This window comes from Passer domesticus, chromosome 3 (genome assembly GCF_036417665.1).
Source record: "Passer domesticus isolate bPasDom1 chromosome 3, bPasDom1.hap1, whole genome shotgun sequence".
Lineage (NCBI taxonomy): Eukaryota > Metazoa > Chordata > Aves > Passeriformes > Passeridae > Passer > Passer domesticus.
In genome coordinates, this window is record NC_087476.1 from 66,214,541 (window position 1) to 66,235,947 (window position 21,407).

At 34.9% G+C, this 21,407-nt stretch overlaps 1 protein-coding gene across 11 annotated transcripts in view; it reads left to right on the forward strand.

Annotated features, from left to right (window-relative positions):
* Positions 1–21,407, forward strand: part of ADGB (androglobin) — a 174,613-nt gene that overhangs the window by 30,852 nt on the left and 122,354 nt on the right. For all 11 annotated transcript variants that reach the window (XR_010358818.1, XR_010358819.1, XR_010358817.1 and 8 more), the window contains 6 exons: positions 4,129–4,223; positions 6,569–6,743; positions 7,470–7,560; positions 10,261–10,405; positions 18,707–18,752; positions 20,295–20,460. Coding sequence is in view for 3 of the 11 variants with exons in the window: in XM_064413644.1 (XP_064269714.1) it covers positions 4,129–4,223; positions 6,569–6,743; positions 7,470–7,560; positions 10,261–10,405; positions 18,707–18,752; positions 20,295–20,460 (718 nt within the window). In the remaining 8 variants the exon portion in view is untranslated. The remainder of the gene's footprint in view (positions 1–4,128; positions 4,224–6,568; positions 6,744–7,469; positions 7,561–10,260; positions 10,406–18,706; positions 18,753–20,294; positions 20,461–21,407) is intronic.

Below are 21,407 nucleotides of genomic sequence, written 5' to 3' on the forward strand. Positions count from 1 at the left end.
TGATACAGTCAGTCTGAACTCTTCCTGAGACCAACCAATTATGTCTTTGATAAAGGACTTATCTGATTGACTTTTGATCTGACTTTATCAGTCAGCCAGTCTTTGGGAAGTTTTAGCCGATAATTTATATGTTCCTCCTGACCCATTTTAGTGTACAAACCTGTACTTTTTCACTCAGCAGCTTTTTCTTCTGGTAACAAACCTTTCATACTTAGGGTATCCCCCTGTTTTATGAGCAGTTTATACTGAAATTATATGATATGAGACAAGGTACTGTGAAGTGAGGGTCCAAAGTGACGCAAAGTACCCAGGCAGGTGCAAAGGAGAGCCGCTTTATTGTAAAAACCAGGCCTTTTTCATGCAGTCAGGCCTTTATCAGTCACATACTTTTACATCATAACAAACATAATTCAACCAACACCATGATGTGAACATGTGATGGTGACATACCTTGTTTTTCTGCCTCTAACTCAGCTGAGTCACTTTCCTGTAGTCCTTTTCTACTTAGCCAAAGTAGCAGGCCTGAGTCATGATTTTACAAGGCCTTCCCTTTGTAAAGTTTTACCTACATGCAGCAAGGTACTCAGTCACATTGTTCCTATAAAGAATCACTGCTTTGCTTGTATTTAGGTTTTCAAACTACTGAGTTTCTTAATAATTTCTTAACTGCTAGAAAGGGAACACTATTCCATTTGAAAGGTAGGAATTTGGGAGTTTGTTCTACAAATCAACCATGCATTTTGCTAATCTCATTGTGCCTTGATAGAAATTCGTTAATTAAAGACAGTATTTTCTATGCCACAGAAGTGATAAGATTATTATATTTAGAAGTTTTTGAAATCAAACAAGTAGATCTGTAATCATCAGAGTCAATGAGATAAATGTCACACAACTGTAACATTCTTAGAATTTTTCTTTTACCTATTCCAGAGTTTTCATTTACAAGATTGATTGAAGCCTAATGTTTTGTTTTTTCAAGTGCACATCACCATTCTGCAAATTTATATCCATTCTGAAGAGCACACAGATTATTTTCTGAAAACTAAAAAATGCCTTCCAATAAGCAAAGCTAATCCCTGCCTATCACAACTGTAGAAGTTTACATCTGAGCTGCACACCTGATGGTCGGGATATTGAAAGCCGAGTGACGTGTTTTTGTTGAATGGTTTGGGTTGGAAGTGACCTTAAAGATCATCTGGTTCCAACTCTCTGCCATGGGCAGGGGCGTCTTCCACTAAGCCAGAGCTCTCACAGCCTCCCCCATGCAACCTGGCCTTGAACACATCCAGGGATGGGGCATCCACAGCTTCTCTGGGCAACCTATTCTGGTGCTTTAACATCCTCACAGTAAGGAATTTTCTTTCTACATCTAAGCCTGCCCTCTTTCAGAGGGGTCAGCCATCACTCCATGGCCTGAACAGTCTCTCTTCAGCTTTCTTGCAAGCCACTCTTTAGATACTGGAAGGCTACTCTAAGATCTCACTGGAGCCTTCTCTAATCCAGGCTGAACAACAGAAACTTCTTCAACCCTTCTTCATAGGAGAGGTTTTCCAGCCTTCAGATCACTTGTAGACCTCATCTGCCATCATTAGTCCTTAGAAAGGTATACTACAGCATCAGCTCTTGTTTGATAGATAAAAATTTAAAAGAAACATTGAGAGTGAGAAAATTCTTTGCAAGTCATATGCAAAACATATGATAAACAAATAAAAATTATTAAGATGTATTAAAACCAACAATTTTAATTCCTGGCCTTTCTTTGTAAGTGACTGGATATGTATTTTACATGGATCAATTAAAATCTTACTTTCCCTTCTCAAAGGGACTGAAGGATTTTTTTGGGTTGTTCAGTACTCATTCTCTGTAAGTGAATTTGCAAAGCTGCAAGTGTGAAACATAAGTAGCTATATGGATTCAGAATTTTTTAACAAAGCACTGCAGAATTCTTATATCCACACTGATGGATAGAAATAATAGACTTTGATGAATCTGTTTTGTTGTACTGTGTATTATAACATTTTTCATCTAATAATGCAATTTTATCAAGGCTATCAGTTTTAACTAGTTTCCCCAAATGGTGAATCCACACTAACCATCATTATGCTTGGTGCCAAATAATTTACATCCTCCTCATTTTTTGTACAGTGAAAAAAGATCAAATAATATGTAATTTTTAAAGCTACTGTCATAATGTACTAGTATTGTAATGGTATTATTAACGTGGATATGATGTGCCTGGTTAATCATTTGCATGCTCTAATAATTTGTTCATTGCTATTTATTGTCTGCCCTGCAGACATTTTATTTCACAACCCATCTGGACTGAATATGACAGATTTACATTCCACCTGGTATTTGATTATATACTTTTATTTCAGAAATACTTCTCACATGCAATGAGATCAGTATGCCTTGTGTCACACACTGTTCTGTAACGTGCAGGACATCAGAGCTAATATAGCTGTGCTTGTAACAGATCAGATATACTGGCAAGGACCGAGATTAAAGTTAACTATAGCCTTGCTTTTGAATAAGTTGAACCCACAACTAACACAAGAGCTGTGGTTAACATGGGAATCACAAGCATGCAGTGAGAAAAATTGGAAAGTAACTCTTTAGCTTATATTTAATTGGGTAATTGAATTCCTGGAAGAATATTTAGAGAATAAAATGTTGCATACCCTCTAAATAAATAGATTTTAGGTCTAATAAATCATATTTTCCAGACACTTGCCTATTTATATGCAGATAGCTTTGTTTTATTTCATTTCACAGAAAATACCTATTCTTAGTGCAAGTTCCAATTGAATATTTATTAAACATAGGAAGCAATTATCCTGAATTTGAGGTTAGGCTGAAGGGAACAATGACAGACACAGATAATTTTACTGGAGTGTTAGATGGGGATAGAATCATGGAATCATTTAGGTTTCAAAAGACCTCTAAGGTCATTGAATCCAGCTGTTAACCTGTACTGCCAAACCCACCACTAAACCATGTTCCTCAGTGCCACATCTAGATATCTTTTAAATACCTCCTGAAATGATGGCTCAACCACTTCCTTGGGCAGTCTGTTCTAATGATTAACAACTCTTTCTGTGAAGAAATTTTTCCTAAAAAACATTCTGCTGAAAAACGGTGTCACAACCTGTGTACTGAAATCTTGTCTCCAAATTTTATGAGATGACTAAGGAAAAGTAGAGAGAAATTAATACCTTTCTTTTTGAGATGTATTTTTGTTAAAACTAAAGATGTATATTTCAAGTTTTATGTTTTAGACTTTTAATTTCCCTTCAGCATGCATGAACTGACTGTCAGACGTCCTTGTCTTCTCTTCATGATTCAGGAATTAGCAGTGGCTTCTTTCACAGATATGGGTAGGAGATGATCGTATGGTTGCCTACTGCAACAGATTTCTGGGGTTAACAAAGTGAATGTGCCCCTGTTTCTATTCCTTGCCTATAGCAGAATTACAGGCAAACAATTTAATAAGCTATGTGGGATAAGAGCTTCATACTTTCTGAGGCAGCCATCATTACCTCCATTTTTTTCATCTGCTTGACAGAAATGAGAGAAGTAACCCTGGTTTACAAGCACTATGTTTTTCAAATTACTTATCTCAATCTCCATATCCCTTGGCAGCAGTGGCCAGAGCTCTGGCTTTGGATCCTTTTTTTGGAAAGATCAAATTTTGCCTTCACTGGTGATAAGCATTTAACTAGGACTGACCAATCAGAATGTTTTTACTTCATCTACACAGATTATATGTATTGTTTTCTTTATGCTAGTATCTACTGTTTTTAAAATTGGAAGTGAAGCAAAAGCAATGTGAAAGCTACCTCGCTACCTCTGACCTGTCATATTTTTAAATTGTATTTTATGTTGCTCATTTATGAAAAATAAGTAAAATATGCAAATGCTGTTGATGATTTAAATGAGGTGGTTTTTTTCCATCCATGGTTTCTATTCAAAGTGCATTACAATGAGCTCTTCTTTTGAATAAAATAACAGTCAGACAAAGAAAATAGTAATAAAAATAAGGCCGAGAAAGCACACTAATTTAGTGTGAGCTACAGCTACATTTTTTACTGTTTGCCTTGTTCTAAAGCATGTTGATGTTTTGTGTAGAAACGCCCATACCAACCCAGCCAGAAATGGTGGTGTATGCTGGCTGCATTCCTCTGTATTTGTTTGAAGAGGACATTTTTTCACTAACAAGAATGGTAAGATTCTGTGCTCTCGGGACAGGAAAGCATTACTTATTTTGTTATCAGAGTGTTTCATTTTGTTGCAACAATGTTGTAAAAAATAATACAAATAGCGCGGTGAAACAGTCACTACATGATGACTGTCAGTTAAATTTATATTTTGGTACTTCTGTGTTCTGAACATGCATTTTCCTGCCAAAGCCTGCTGATTTTACTCAGTTTTCCTCCACTTTCTTTGGATCCCAGAAGCTGAAGTCTTCTCAGAGAGACTAGATGTGTACTAGAAAATGTATCATGATGAGATACTTCTGAATGGAAAGTCTAATTATTTTAAGGGCTACTTGAAAATTATGAATTTTAATTTCTTGAAGTCTACAATTAAGACTCTCTGATATACATTTTCCAGTATGTTGCTTGTTCTTGTACAAGAAGTAGCATGTTTATATCAATTTCTCTCATTAGTGTTGTAACTGGTAAAAGTAGCTGGAAAAAGTGTAGCACTTAATGCAGCTGGGGTAAAAATAACACTTAAATTTCCACTTAGTCATTCACACTCATCAGAAAGCATTTTATAATGCCAGACCAGGCTTTCTTGAACTGATTATTAATTAGGTTTTTGTACATTTAAATAATATCTATCATCATTAGGTCATCACATCTTAAGCTGCCTTCTCAGGAAACTGATAAGCTTCATAAAGTAAAGAAATTTCCAGAAATGTTTTGCAGGTGATATGCTTTAGTGCACTTAATTCTTGCATTATTCTCCTTTTTAAAATTGTGCTGTGTATTTTAGGCAATTTTGAAGATTAACTTGTTATCTGTGATATTGTTGTAATTTTAATATAAGGTCTCAGTTAATATTGTCTCTTTGCTAATAATAAGTAATGCTAGTCATCAAAAAGCAAAGTGGAAGTGAGGGCATTTTATCTTTCCTGCCACCTGACACCCTGAGTCTCAAACTTGACTGCAGTCTGTTGGGATATAGAAATTACTGAAAAAGAGGTATGGCAGACCAAATAGGATGAGACAGATGAATCTATATGTCTAAACTAGTATTTTAGTAAAGACTTGATAGAAAAATGGAAGCTGACAGAAGTTAAATATAGAAGTGTAGGGGATTTCATATGGATAAAACCCCACCATTTTCAAGCTGTGTTCAAGGGCTGAGAAAAACTACACTGAATGAAATAAAGTAATAAGTTCACTGGGATAAGAGTTGCTCCCTAAACTTGGAGAAAATTTTGTCATTGACTGCAGTTGTGCCAGAATTTTCCTCACGAATTTTTGCAGTGTCCCTTTTAGCTTTACTTTCTAGTATGGATTTCCTTGGATTTTGATGGCTTGAATTTGTCTTAGTTTGCTCAAATAAAATGAAAAAAACCCCCAGCAATCGAGTCATACAAGTGTGTAGTGTACTCAACAGCTAATTCTCCTTTATGACACCTAACTGGTTATCTTCAAAATCCTTTTCAATCTTGGATGTTTTAACTGGCATTTTTAATTTAAATCATTCCCCATTGTTCATCTAACTGACAACCACAGCATTGTTCTCTACAGAGTTCACAAATACAGAACCAAAGGAACATTTTAAAATTAGTGGAAACAATCAGAGACCTGCTGATGAGTATGTTAAAGAAATAAGTTATTGGTGATTTATTTAGCATGTAAAAGAAAGTGTGCTTTTAATATTAAAAGGATGTACAAATCTTGTAACAGAACTTTTGGTTGTGATGTTAAGTACTAGACCATTATTATTTTAGTGGGAAGAGCACCACTCAATGTCCACCTCTAAAATTGCTCTTAAGTCTGTTCCTAAGGGCTTTGGTACACAGGTCAACTGAAGTGTCATTAATGTGTTTTATAAATGACTCATCAAATAAAACGCCTAGCTTTAATGATGTGTTGGTTCAAAGCAATACATTATGGAGTTTTTAGAAATTATATAAAAGACCAATTGATTTTAGAATTCTACCATTTTATGAATTCAGCATGAAGAAAGGACTTTTTCCCTCAGAAAGTGCTTTTAAGTATGATTATTTAAAAGAAAATATTGTGCCTATTGCTTTCTTACATATTTACTCTCTTCACTTGTATGTTATGGTTATATAAAAAAGTCAGAAGAAGCGATGAATCTATTATAAAAAATAAAATACATGTAAACACTTCTAAGTATACTTCTCATGCTGAATATCAAATTTTAATCAGCATGTTTTTGGATAATCTTTCCAGGTGGACTATATTAATTTTATTTGTTATACAAGCTATTAGATTCCTTTGTGTGCATACTGTTCTTGTTTGTTAGACAGATATAAGGAGAAAGAAGATCTGACCCAGTCAGGTTACCCTTCCATGTTTTGTAGGCTGATTCTTCAGAGAAGATGAGGCAATATGGGCTTTCCCATACACACAGCCATCCTGTCCTGATCACTAGAACTAGGTCCTGTCCTCTGGTAGTACCTCCAGAACCACCACCACTTCCTACCTGGAAGCTTTTCCGTCTGAAAAAGCAAGTTGTTGTGACATCTGAGCCCCAAGGTTTGTCTACTAAAAACTCCAAAATAAATTTGTGATAACATTTTAATTATTTCAGGACCATACTTATCATCTGTTAGCTTAATTTCAATTGAACTCAATTCTGTTTTATTTCCTCGTAGCCATATTTCCTACAGGCTTTGAGAAGTGTCTTAATTTAAGTTGAAAAAAGCATTCTAGTGGAGCAAATGAAGAGGGGATGTTATCAAAGTAACACAGAAGCTCTCTGATGCAGAGCCTTGGAAGCTTCTGAACACCTTTTAAAAATTTAAAGTATGTGACTAGTCCTGCTGTATCAACTCATGGTTTTAGAGTAATTTTTTTTTCTAGGCTTGTCTGTATAATGAAGTTAGATGCATGACATGAGATAGCTTGAGCATGAAAGTGTTACAGGCAGGCTAGTAAAGCATACTGGGATAAGAAATAGGGGAAATTGGCAAAGGCAAAAAGTGATGTCATATTTGTTTTGAGCTACCCTAGCCAAACTTACATATAAATTAGGCACAATTTAATACTTTGCAGGCTGAGGATCAGAGTGTAATGCATTTATTTTTTCTTTATATGTCACCTAGAGCCCCCCCTGTTTTTTCTGTTCCATTCAAGTGCATGGGATGACAGTTAGAAAATTATTTAAGGGTGACAAGTCCCTTTTGGAAATTATTTCTAAACATTAATAGTATTACATACTTTTATGAATGTAAATATTTAACAAGTTGCTTTTTTTCCCAGAGCCTGTGGTAGAGAAACCTGAAAAACATGTTGAGATTGCTAGCCTGTTTTTTAAATACAAATTGGATATTATCAAAATCCCAACAGATATGTAAGTATATAATGTAGTTTCAGCATTAGCATTGTGAAAGTGCACTGTGAAAGTGCAATGGCTTATCTTTACTTGTGTCAAGGGAAAAACTGCTCAGATCATGTCTGAAGCACAATGACAAATCATTCTGTCGCTCTGTTGATGTATTGGTGTCATGTAATTAAGGAGCTATCAGTGAACTGTACATTTAGGATAAATATTGGCAATACAACAAATAAATTTGTATACCAGACACTTACAAAATGCTAATAAACACCTAAAAACTTCTGAACACCTTCCTGTAGCTAATGCCAAGTAGTTCTAATCAGGCACACAGATGCACACATACACAATTATGCTCACCCTCCCGTCTTTGAGGCTTACAAAGACCTCCTGTTTTGGGAGTGCAGCACACACTTCCTGCTGGAGATGTGAGTCTCTGGGCTTATCTGTTTCTCCCTCAATCTGCTCATGACTGCTCTGCTGAGAAAGCTTCCCAGGGGGTGGACATGCACACATGGGTCCCCACTTGTCACACCCAGTACAGACATCCCTTAGTTGATGCAGATTCTCAGGGCTTCTGACATTGGAGGACTGAGAGTGATGTCAGGTAAAGACATGTTGCCAGATTCTCTACCCAGAGGGCCTAAAGATACAGAATTTTTGCTAGATTATTTCTGCCAGAAATAAGACTATTCTTTGAAGTATTTCACATTTATCCTCAAACTACTAGTCTTTTTTAGTTCTAACACATAAGAAGGAAATAATTGACTAGCCAGTCAGTATTTTCATAGGAATCACAAGTTTGATATGGAGCACTTAATGTTTGTGAATAAAATAGGCTGTTCTCTTTTTGTGATTGTTACAACAGGCTTGAGAGTGCAGATGAAGAAGCTCATGGTCAAAACACAGCTTTGTATAAATGCCTTGTGTTAAAGACTATTTGGAACTCCATAAACCCTTGAAAACCAAAGTCTTTACATAGAGTGTCTTAGAGAATTTTCAGAAATTGTTGTATACATTACTTCCAGTCAATATTCCATGCTCAGCATAATACTTGCTCCCTGAGAAGAAAAGAAAGATTACCATAAAATGTATCAGAGCTGTAGTTTTTTCCCTAGGACATACTGCATAATGCACTTCTGTCAGGCTTCAGCTTATGATGTGAACATTCAGACAAGTTCTAGAATTATTCGTCCTGTCTCTTCTACTCTGATTGAGCTTCTGTCACAAAGAATTGAATGTGTCTTATACTCAGTGTACACCGAAAAGTTTATGTCTTTCTGGAGGATATGTCTTTTCTTGAGACTTGAGTCCAACAATAGGTTGTAAATTGTTGGAGATCTGTGTATCTTCTTAGTGTGTGCCTTTTTTGGGGTACATCTCTAAAAAACTGACTAAATTACATATGTGGCAGGTTCTACATTTTGATCATCATAATTGGACAGACTGATAATGAACCAGCTAGATATTTTTAATTATTTTTGAACAGCAGCATTTGTCCATGAATGACGTGATCTTGGAATATTCTGGGAATGTAATTGTTTTGCTGATACAGTTGCATTTTGTTAGTTAAATGTACCTAAATTACTACTTATTTTCAAACAGTAGGAGTAGTAATATATTATAATGCTCTAAGCAATTATCAGGCTATCAAAGTAATGGGAGATTGGATAATGAAGATGTTGAAGTATTTGCACTTTAACAGATTTTATATTGTTTTTTCATATTTGATAGATTGCTTCATGGTCAACTTAGCCCATTTTGGGAAGGATAGTTTATTTAATATGCTGAGTTTCCATGACAATTGGCTACTTTAATCTTTGTGATTTAATTAACAGGTAATAGCCAAAAATATATAGCAGGTATTAACATTGCATTCAAGTAATATAGCTGTGTAAATAAGATAAGGGACTTAGATACACAATTGGGACTGAAAGTTTTTAATCTCTTCATCTTCCCCTAATAAATTATTTTGAAATACTTAAAGGGAAGATAATTTTGACTGTTACTGCAAAAGATCTTGATCTTTCATTATCTTAGTCCTTAGAAAGGGGGCTAGATAACACACGCTTTGATTTTAATTTGTTCTTTATTGCTGTAATAGTACAATTACACACTTTAGTCTAATTAGCATGTATGCAAAATTGTTTTGGTCTTGTTCTTCTAGTTCTTCACTTAACAAGCAAAGAGTTACTTATATTTCATACAGTTTTTACTCCTGCCTCCAATGAAGTCAGCAACAGAGCTTTCTTTTGCTAGTACCAGAATAGGCCTGCCCAGGTTTCCTTGGTTATCCTGTGTTTTAGGGGTCTGGTAGCTATGGAGACCCATTTTGAGGGAAAAGGCAAAGAGTATTCTGACAAAAAACATTTTAATTTTTTGCCTTACCTCCATTAAACAGTGTTTTTTTTCTTGTCTAGGGGCCATAGTAATTTATTCACTTCTGACATTATCATCTAGTTTTCAGCTGGCTTGGGTTATGCTTTTTGAGGGTCAATTAAGAGGTCTTCCTATCATAGGTTCGTGTGTAGTGCCAAGCCAGTAATGACAAGAAATATATGAAGATATGGATTCTGTGCTGCCCTAGGAATCTGTCAAAATAAAGGAGACACAAACTAACTATTCTGTTAAGGATATGAAGACTTATGAAGTTGTGAAGACTGTCATTTGAAAGAAAATGTATGGATTAAAGTGTTTGCATTCTCTTTCATTATTTAGCTACTTTCCACAGTCTAGCCTCAAAAAAGGATTTCATTCTACATCCCGTCTCATTTCTGTTACTGAAACTGATGAAAATGAAAGTGACAGTAATGGGGATATGAATCAAAATGGGAGATACTCAAATGCAGAAGATTATTCTCAGGTAATAATATTTCTATTTTTTAAACTTGATCTAGTTTTATATTACAAAGGAGAGTGAAAGATAAAGCCATCTAATACTGAAATATATGTTTTCAAAGACATTTCAGAAAGCTTTTTCCTTTGCTATTTAACTAACTTTCCTACCCTTTCCACTTTGTAGTTATATTGATGTATATTCGTTGGGAAATCTTTCTTAGTACCTTTTCTTTAACTTTCTTTTTTACCATTTTCCCTCACATTATAACAGTTCTATTGCTAACACTGTCTTGGTTTTGCTCTTCAAAATCCTTTTGATGGGAGTATCATAAGAAGATAGTCTGCAGTGTTTTAAATAACTCTTACTTTATATTATTAATAGTTTATTTCTACTGCAGTGCAAGATGTACCTAGGCATGTGACTAGAAAAAATTAAACTTTATTGACAAATGCTTTAAAATGGCATCATCATTTAGGACTGAATGGAAGGGCTTCTGGCTAGATCTGGAAAATGATGTAAGGCTTCACTGCTCAGTTGGCCTGTTCTTAGATTTCAAAAGCTCTGCATTCTAAAGGAATCCTCAGCTATGATTTGGACCCTCAGGGTTCCTGTGCAACTCTGTGAGGGAATGACATTGCTCCAAACAGGTTCACTGGATGCAGCACTGACTACCAGTTGGCTCAAACCACCCAAGCCAATGCTAGTTACTAGGTAGAAGTCTCCACTGTAATTTCCAATTATTTTTCCAGTTAATCTTACCAAAGTTTAATGAAACGTTACCAGGATGACTTTGGGAAGTTGTAATTACTGCTTTTTATAATACTTTTTTTTTGTTTGTTTCTGTTTTTAAATTGAATGTGTATATGCTACCAAAGTCTGCTTTTAGATAAATCTTCAACAAAATGCTCCTTCTAATATTTAAATATTACATACTTAACAGATAAAAAGTGATACTTTCAAAGGCTTTCTGAACAATACATTTCATGAAAAAATATTTCATATAGGGAAATAGTTGACGACATAGAGAAATAAAGACTTAAATACTCACTTAAAAAGAAAGAAACAGAGCTCCACTGAAGTTGTTTCATTTGCTCAATTCCTACAAAGTAACTCAATGTGGCAATGTGCCAGCATCTCTTCAATTTCATTCTGACTGCAGCAAACACTACTCAGAAGACCATTTGATTGATTTCTCTTTTGGCTTTAAATTTTTTAATGATTGGGAAGTAATTTTCTATGTAATTTTTGGAGTGTCTATTTATATTCCCTCTGCAAAGTACCCTCATACCATTTTTATATTTCCCATCTATATATTTACTGTGTATTTAGATAATGTACATGTGTGGATATCATTAATAGATTTAATGATTTTAAAATAAAGCAATTCTGCTGTGAAGAAGAATGCTTTACAATAGAATATATCTATGACCTGTGATTCTGTGATATACTTAGCTATTCAGTATTTTGTGTACATTTTATAAACAGTAGCCTAATTAGTATTTCAATAGTACTTTGCCTTTAAAAGTATTTTAAATAGTGGCATCATACAAAAATCATCACAAAAACCAGCAGGGTAAAAAGGAGCTGTAAGTATGTCTTGGTTTGGGACAAATCTGGAAGGAAACCTCCAAATGAGGTCCCTCTGGAAAGCAAATTTGAGTGGCCCCTCCTCCCCACCAGTTTGGGAAAGATTATCTTGGGGAAATGTGGGAAAAAAACTGTTTATTTAATAAGCAAAGTATTCACAAACATGAAAAAAAAGAATAATATTGAACAATAAAACCTCCTTCTGTTCTGAAGAGATGGAAAATTCAGAAAGTCCTTTTTGTGGGCTGTAGCTCAGCTTTCTCAGTCTCTTATCAGTCCCTCCTGTTCTGGAAATGCCATGTCCCAGGCCCCAGTGTGAGCTTCTGATATTTTTTCTAAATTTTCAGTCCAAAACCAGTTTGAACAGTTCCAACAAAAAAACCCCAAGCTACGGTCCAAAAAACCTCTCTGCTTCAGCTAGCAAAAAAACTAACTAAAATCAAAAGAAAGCTCTTTCTCACTGTCCATGCTGCAAACAACATGCACCAAAAGAAAGAATGCAAACCAAGTGCAATTTCTGCAAACGCTGTGCTTCTTCTTCCCTCTTCACTCTCAGAACCAATCTTAAAAGTGTAAAACTTAATATCCAACATAAACAGATTATTAGAAATACAAGCTTCATAAAATCTCCCGAAAACAAAGTAGGATCTTCTAATTATTGTAAAGTAACATATAATAATTATTGTTTTCATTATTTCAGTCTCCAGATGTACAAATATAGATTTGGCTAGTTGCAAATTAATAGGAGTTTAGGTGCTAGAAGCATCAAAGGAGTGTGAAACATCCCTTAGATTTTCTCCCCTAGTCCAAGAGTGATTTAGAAGGCTGGTTTGTCACAGTAGGACATGCAGTCAAGGAGAGACACGGGCAAATATGAAAATACATGAGAGAGACACCGATAAAGCTGCAATGGTTGGAAGAAGACATGAATGTGATGTAGGCAGAGGGCGATCTCAGATTAAGGCATGAAATGTAAGAAGTAATGAACAGCTAATTGACTTGTACATTAACTTTACTTTTGCCTCAATTTAAACCTCAGTTGAAAAATGCTATGCCTGTTAATAGCTAGAGGATGCAAGGAGAACTTCATTTTTACAGATTAGAAAATGGTTTTTAACTTGGAGGACAATCTTCTTTTTTCACATATTACATCTTTTCATCAACAAAATTATGTGGATACCTCTTGCAAATACATAAAGGACGAGCTTGCTTTCTGTAGATTTTAAACTTGATATAAAAATATATGCTTTTTAAAAACAAATCAATTAGTGAGTAAAAAAAAACCACACACTGAAAGAGAAACATTGATATCCTGAATTCGCTATATTATTGCTAATTTTTAGAATTTTGTATTGCAACATACTGAATGTGAATAACCTCGTCTCCATTTTAAACTGTGTGATTACTAGTCAGGAGACATCTGCTTTAAAACCTTTGATACAGATTTGGTAAATCTTTGGGATACAGCAGTTCTATGCTTTAAGCTGACTGAAATTCAGTCAGCTGCTGTGCCAGATGCTCGACAAGTTTAAATTGGCATATTTCAATTCTCTCTAATGTAAACTGCATGAAGTAACATTACTTGAATATCTGATTCACTGTTCCTAAGATCTGTTGTCACAGAAACAGAGATGAGTGATACATGAAAGACAAAATTCTGGGAGTGGGATGTACCTTCTTTGAAAAATATGAAGTTGAAAGACATGCCATTATCCCTCATGTCCTCAAAGTATTCATGCCAAAAATTAGAAATCCTTTGTCATTGAATTTTTCAAACTTTTTTGGGGTTTTTTTTGTTTTGTTTTGGTTTTTTTGTTTGTTTGTTTGTTTTGGTTTTTTGGGTTTTTGTTTGTTTGTTTGTTTTTATTTTTTTTTCTCTGACTTTCCCATTCACTGATTTTACAGTCCTGGAAGCATTTGGATTTGCATTAGGAAAAAATATTTTTAAATATCTCATTTTAGTAGTTTAATTGATCTTGAAACACTGTTCTTAGGAAAATTATTTTGTTAATTTTTTTGTTTAAAAACTCCATAACATAGGGCCAAATTCTTATATGGAGAGGTTTTCTTTTATTCTTGTTCAATAGGAAATTAAGTAATTTATAAGTGTAGCACACATTGAAATACATGTAAAAGTATTTTGTGGCCAGGAAAAAACCAAGGCCATCATCATATATAAATTGCACAGTCTTGCAGATTTCTGCAACAGTAATTTTGTCAAGTGCTTCTGAGAAAAAGATTATCCTGGAATAGATAGACCTTGTAGATCTGCCATTCAAAAGCCTATTTGAATATTCTTCGTTGGGATGAATTTTTTGATAGAACTTATTACCAATTCCTTTGAGACTAGAGCTCCATGTGTTCTGTTTGAGGAAATGCAAAGCAAGAAAATCAGAATATGTTTACCATCAGTATGTGCAATGGCTACTAGATATTTTAAGATACTGACCTGATTGCTATGTTCATACATCTTAAGCAGAACACTCATATTTCTCTTTGTGGCTTCTTCAGTGTCAAGCTCCCTAGCAATGCTAATTTCTAGTACAAAAGTGTTAGTCTCCACTCTCTCCCAGTGACACAATCCAAAAAACTTGTTCTTTAATGTTCATGTTTCCTTTATGTTTTTTCTTCAGTCTGTCAATTATATATTCAAACTCAGTCTTATCTTCTCATGTGCAACTGATACCATTTTATTTAATTTGTGAACTCTGTTGTGTTCTCTTTTCATGTACCCCATAAACATTACTGACTGTTGTGTCATAACAAGCTTTTTCTTCTTTTCTCTCTAATCCTTCTTCTGTTGTATTTTGTAAGTGCTACAAATTGGTATTGAGTCACCAGGAGATCTAGGTAGGAAATAAAACAAATCTATTTACAAATTTTATAATTTTGAAAATTACTTCACCCTGCATAAAATGGAAATTCCCTATTTATTATTTTCAGGGAAAAATTATGCATGACATATGAGGGACATGAATTAGAAGAGGGACTTGAGAAGAGGCATTTAGACATTTGTGGTATAGAGACACTTTGATGCGCCCACAATTATCTACTTGCACATACATATTGGGCAGCTTCAGCACTGGAGACTGAGTAAAAGAGGTGCCAAATTTGTAATCCAGTATTTTTAAGCTATTTCTATATCTCGGTTTGTGCACAGCTTTGCAGATGTTTGTTCTTTTATAATATTTCCTTTTTTCAAAGTCCACCTCTGTTACCTGTTCACATTGCAGGTAAAATGAGAACTGATATTCCATTTAGTGAGCACAGTGACTGAGGAATAAAAAAAAGACTCTCCAAATGACTGTAAATGCAAAACCCTTTGATGATATAACTCTCAGGTTAATGTCAAACCTTGAAATTTAATAGAGGTTTAGATCTTAAGAAATATTTTTGGTCATCTTTGTCATTTTGAAGGAATTGAAATGGATTTTTTTTTCTTAAAAAAGGGTACCTGAAACTTTATTCCTTCACCTGTACTTATAGTCAAAGAGCTTATTTGTTTAAGACTTCTGTTTTTCACAGAAAAACTGGTGTGTTAAGTTTTGCCGTGCATAATTTGTACAATAGAAAAGGCAACTGTTTTTAATAAGAATATCAGATAAATATTAAAACTTATTATTTGGTAGATTTGAATAAAATAAAAATATAGCTAATGTTATTAGGCTGAAAAATAGGAATTGAATCCTTGAACATAAGATAGCTATAAAATTATACCATGATTTTTTGCAAATATGCATTAATTTTTATGAAATTTAAGATATGATAAATAGATTTTTAAGTCATCTACAGAATTTTCATTCAGATTTCCCATTCTTTGAAGGAAGAACAACAATTATTTCTCCCGGAATCTGTGTGCATCGTTCCATGTTCACAGCTGGATCTAAGTATTTTCTGATACATTTCTTTATAAGATTCTGTGGCAGCAGAGCTGACTTTTCAGGCAATGTGTGTTCATTAAGGAGGAAAAATGCTTTATTTTCTATTTCTGTGCCAATGTCTTAGGCACAGTACATGAGGCAATAGTATAAAAGAATGAGAACTTTCTTGACACTCCAGTTGTCTCCAAGTCAGTGAAGATTAGGTAGATGAACACATGCTGTGCCATTGAAAAAGCAGGCAGCTTTTGACTCTGTGTTATGTTTGTGCTCCAAAAACTGAGTAAATGAGCCTATGGGGGTCTCTACACAGCTGTGGTTAGACTGGCTTCACAGTTCAGACTGCATGATGTTACTAAGCATCCAGATTTTTCAGGGCACGTTCTCCTTCTTTACTGGAAATTCTGTTGATGCAGTTTTTGAGGATTTTCTGTATCTCTCCAGGTTTTCCTGCTGCCAATTGCTAGTACTGACAAAGTAGCCCTATATTAAACTACCTCATGTCCATACTAGAAGCCTGGATCTTGTGTACTATCCATGAGCACTATATTGGGCAGAAAGTGCTAGCCTTGTTGTACAGATGTTGCAGTCTCCAAGGCTTATACAGTAGATCTCATCCCTTTTATACTTTGGACATGCCCAGGATTTCTGAGAAGAAACTCAATAAATTGTTCAGCTGACATGTGTCTGTTTGGTAAGTCCTGTGACTCCCACAAGAAATTTGGCAACATTGCAATTTTGAAAGTTGTAGGTTTACATGGAGAAATATGGCAGCTCTGTGCATGTGTACTTCCAAAGTCACAGGTTAATGGGAAGAGATAGTCCATGTGATTTTGCAGACTCATATGCTGAGACATGACTCTGAATGGGACATGACAAGTGATCACAGCTTGACTTGTTCTGAACAGTTGTGTGTACAGAATTCTGCAAACAGGAGCTGAAGTGCACAGATATTTGTGAGATGTGTCTTTTTCTGCTCATAGAAAAACAATAAATTAATCTTTAAAAAAGATGCAAAATGCAATATATTTCCATTACTAAATTCTTAACCCAAGTATTAACAACTTCAGCAGTGCCTTAATTTTTCTCTTAATTGCTCTTAATTTTAGATCTGTCCTCAGCTTTGACTCATGAACATTAGAAAAAACAAAAGCCCACAACAGACTTGGAATAGAATTTCAGATTCGTGCTGTGCAAAAATGGGATTTCCAAATTCCCATAATAAACAATATTACAGTTAAATTATGTGTATAAAATTATTTGCCACTTTCAGTTTTGGGATACAGACTCTTAAATCTGTAGTTTATTTGCTCAGCTCCTTCCTTTGTTAATTCAGAGAATATCAAACACCTAACATTTTTCCAGAGGTGAGATTTCTGAGCCTGTTCCCATGTCCTGAGCCCACAGGATTCTGTAAAATGCTGCAGGAAGACTTTTACTGGAGCTAGAAATTAAAGTAGGAAGCCATAAGGTTTTCCTCTAAGGAAGCATTCACAGGTCCCTTCACATAGCGTATACAGGGTAGTCTGTAATAGGAGGGTTGAGGCAGACCTGGATTTCCAGCACAATCACCTCGTGCAAGATTTAGGTACTGTTGTGACCTGTCAGACTGTCTAAATTATGTCTGTCTGCCCCTCAAAATATATCTCAACGGTACTACAGAAGCATAAAAGCTCCAAGTCAGCACAGCTCCCACAGCTCCTCTTTGAAATGCAGAACAGAAAATCACTCTGTGTGTCCAGCTGCTGGCCAGGTCAATGCTGCCAGCTTCAACATCAGCACCTTTAACATATGTGAAGATATATGAGGGTATATATGAGGAGTTTGGGTGGGGAGAAGGGTGACAAATCTGGGTAAAGGGAGACGTAGGACGAAAGGAAACTTGCAAATTTGTTTGTAATAGCTTTTTTTAGGCCTTAATATTTGTTTTTGCAAAGGCAAAGCTGGTCCAGCTAAGCCATTAATAGTACCACATTCAAATAGGAAATGAACTGGAAACTGCCACCTCTTTCTCCTGCCCAAACTCACTAAAGAAAAAAAGAGGTGGAAATGACTCTTTCAGTGTATGTCATATTGCAGACAAGAGGGCAGTCAGAAGGAAGGATGACTAGGCACACGTTTTTAAATCAAAGATTTGAATCTCTCAAAGACTAGGACCCTGTCTTTGTAAATGTAAAGAGTGGACTTTCTGAAAGGCTGGCTAACTGGCTGGCATTTGAACTTCAAGTGTCAGCAGCTATATTGCATTTATATTAGTTCAGCAATTCTAGCTTGGAGCTGGGGTTGACCGGGATAAAATTATTTGCCAAAAGCATTAAAAAAAAAGGCTACTTTTTATTTATACAGTGATAGAAAACAAATGATGCTATTGTAATCAAGGATTCTGTTGCTAATTACAGTTGTGTACTGTCACTTGCACAGCAAGAAATTCTTGTTGGAAAGGGACTCCTCTATCTATTTTTCAAGAATGGAAACAGAAAAAATTGAATTTGTTGTAGAATATGAATATTAGTTCTTAGAATAAAACTTACTTTATTGTCAAAAACCAGTGATATCAAAGAACATTGTTTTAATAGTGAAGTGTTATATGAAACACCTTTTATCTCACATTGCAGATGACATGTGCTTCTCTAGAAAAACATCAATCTGTCTGTTGCTGATATGTATGTAGGTATTATGGTGAAATTTGCTACTTTTATTTTTCATTTTAAAACCCAGCACAAACCCATGATGATAACTTACCACCTTGTTTCTCTGTCTCAGGAAGAACTGCCCCAAAATCAGGTATTTTCTCTAACACAATAGTACAAGAGTATAATGACCATCATTACTTTTCCTTGTTTTGTTTTTTCACATATAGGAGACCATTCCCTTATTGCAACTAAATTCAGAGGTACTCAGTAAAGGTAAGTGTGTGTAAAGTTTATAGTCAGAGTTATACCATTCCCATGTTGTTTGGTGTCAGTGTTAAGCCTCATGTACATATATCAGCAGTCTTATTTATGGGTGTTGGTTTTACAGGAAAAGATTTCAAAGAACTGGTAATAGTATATTTAATTATATAATATCTTCAGTTTGGTATTCAAAAAAATTCAAGCACTTTTCATAAGTTACTCTCCAGGAAAATACGGTGGATTTTTACAGAGAGCTCTTTTTTAAGAACTGTGAATTATACTATTTTCTCTTTTTTTCCCTGAAAAATAGCAAAAAAAACCCCAAAACCAGCTTCCATTTTAATGTGTGTTCCTTTGAAATTTGTTTTACATCACTATTTGAAGAGTGTTCAAGTTTTTTTCAAAATGAATACTGCATTTTTTTAAATTACTTTGAATGTTTGAAGGATTTGGTCAGAAAAATAAGAGCACTGTGGTTGTTTTACTAAGAAGCCTAACACCCATGCTAACTTAAATTGAAGAGAAAGTCTAGATTTTTCAGCTTTCAGGTAGTTTTTCTGTAGTTGAAGGAAAGGAAAAAGGCCTTTGGTGCCTTTCCTTATATTGCATTTCTTTCAGTTCTTGAAAAATAGGTGCAAACGAATTTAGAGCCACATATTAGCTCTGTATGTATTGGTGATAATGAAATATTACAAAGCACATTTAAATATAAAATATGTATGTTTCTAATGCTTTCTCATTTGTTATACCTTATGTTTGAATATTACCTCATCTTTTTTCCTCAGCAAGCATTCTAAATTAATATCTGTTCAGTTCTTCTGTTCTCAGTTGTTGAGCTATCTCAAAACTTCTTTTTGGGCCAGGTCAAACATTTTCAGAAACTACTTATATGAATCTCAGAGAATAAATGTAGAGATAGTTACATTATAGCACAAAAAGTTATTGAGTGATTGCAAAATCTGACTACATATCTTCGTGTTTATATTTTGGTATGAATCTGACCTTAATTTTGATTTTATAATGTGATTTAGTTGAAATCTCTTTCTCTTTAGAAGTAGTTAGACTGATTTGTGTGAGTAGCATCATAGGAGTACTAAGTACCAGAGGCAAGGCTAGGCCTTTTTGTCCTCCAAATTTCTCTGCATTTTTTTCTGTGGGCTGTAAAATACTGCCTCATTAACCTTTCACTGAATAGGAACTTTGGACAAGGGGATGCATTTTTCTTTATGTAGATGAATTTAGGTTTGAAGAAATCATTTGTATGCCTAACAAGCTGATATTGAAGATTCTAGGGCGCAGTTCAATATGTGGTAGTTTATTGAGGCAGACTGCTTAAGCATTTGCAGATGCAAACCCTAACTTTCTGTATAGAGTTGCTTCAGTCATCATTTGAGTTCTTTAGGTTAGTGGGATAGCTTTTAGTTTTAAACTGTATGCATTATAACTGATGTATAGATAATTTTCTCATAATTTTAGGATAATTTTTAAGAATTATACTAGTTTAAATTGCATATTGTCACTGTATTGGCTCTGTGTGTCTTTTTGTCTTTGCAGAAGAACATGACAATATCAGTTTAAGTACAAAACAAACGTCAGAAAGAGCTGATACGGATATGAAGAGCCAGACAGGGACTAAATCAAAGGATGAAACAGCATCAGAAAATATTTCAGTTTCCAGGGAAACCTGGATTACCTTTGAAGACTTCTGTGCTTGTTTCCAGTAAGGAATAGAGGGTTTGAGTTTTATTCCATACAATATACTGTGTAACAATGTTAAAATTCAAAACATGGCTATATAAAAATTGCATCTTCATAAAAGGTCTTCTTTGTATAGCTATCCTGCCTTTCAGGGTGGCTTCAAGGCTCCTCTCCAGACTAGATGTACTGTCCCTGTTGACAGTGGGTCTGTGGCTGCAGCTCTGCTCTGTGCCTTGGGTGTGTCCTCCAGAATACAGTGGAGAACACAACCACCAGCTCCATAAAACAGCTGGCACACTGCAGCTGGGGTGGAAATTGTAGGTCATGGAGTGTTGTGGCTATTAGGTGCTTTTACCACCCATGAGGCACTGGGCAGGCATAGTCTGCATCAAGACACCACAATTCTAAAGAAAAAAAAAAAGTTAAAATCTGTCTCCATCGGCATAGCTTTGCTTGATCAACTAGATGTTTTATCTCACTCCATTTTCAATATAATTTCAAGGCATTTATGCCTCTGAAAACATAAAAAAGCTAGTGTACTTGTAGCATCATATCTTCAGCTTCTGTCTTTCAGATTAAAGGAGTGTGGTACAATACATATCCTTTAGAGAATATAAGATTGCTGAGGGAAATAATTTTATCAGAGAAAATTCACCCAGTTCTTTTCCTGTTTGAATGTGTAATTGAGATTTCTTTATGAAGCTTCTATTTTTATAAATAAGTGTTTAAACTCCACTCACTCTCTAAAGGAGGATGTATAACTTTTATACCAGCCAGCAGTACAGGAACTTTAGGAATAAAAAGTCATAGATCACTTTAGGCCTTGTTAAGATTTCCATGCTTCTTTTAGGTAGTCCTAGGTCCAGGAATTTAGAACATTCAGAAAAAAAAAAAAAAAAAGGCTTCACAACCAATTTAATTTCCTTTAAAAGTGTAGCTCACATACAGAGAATGTGAAATATGAACTTT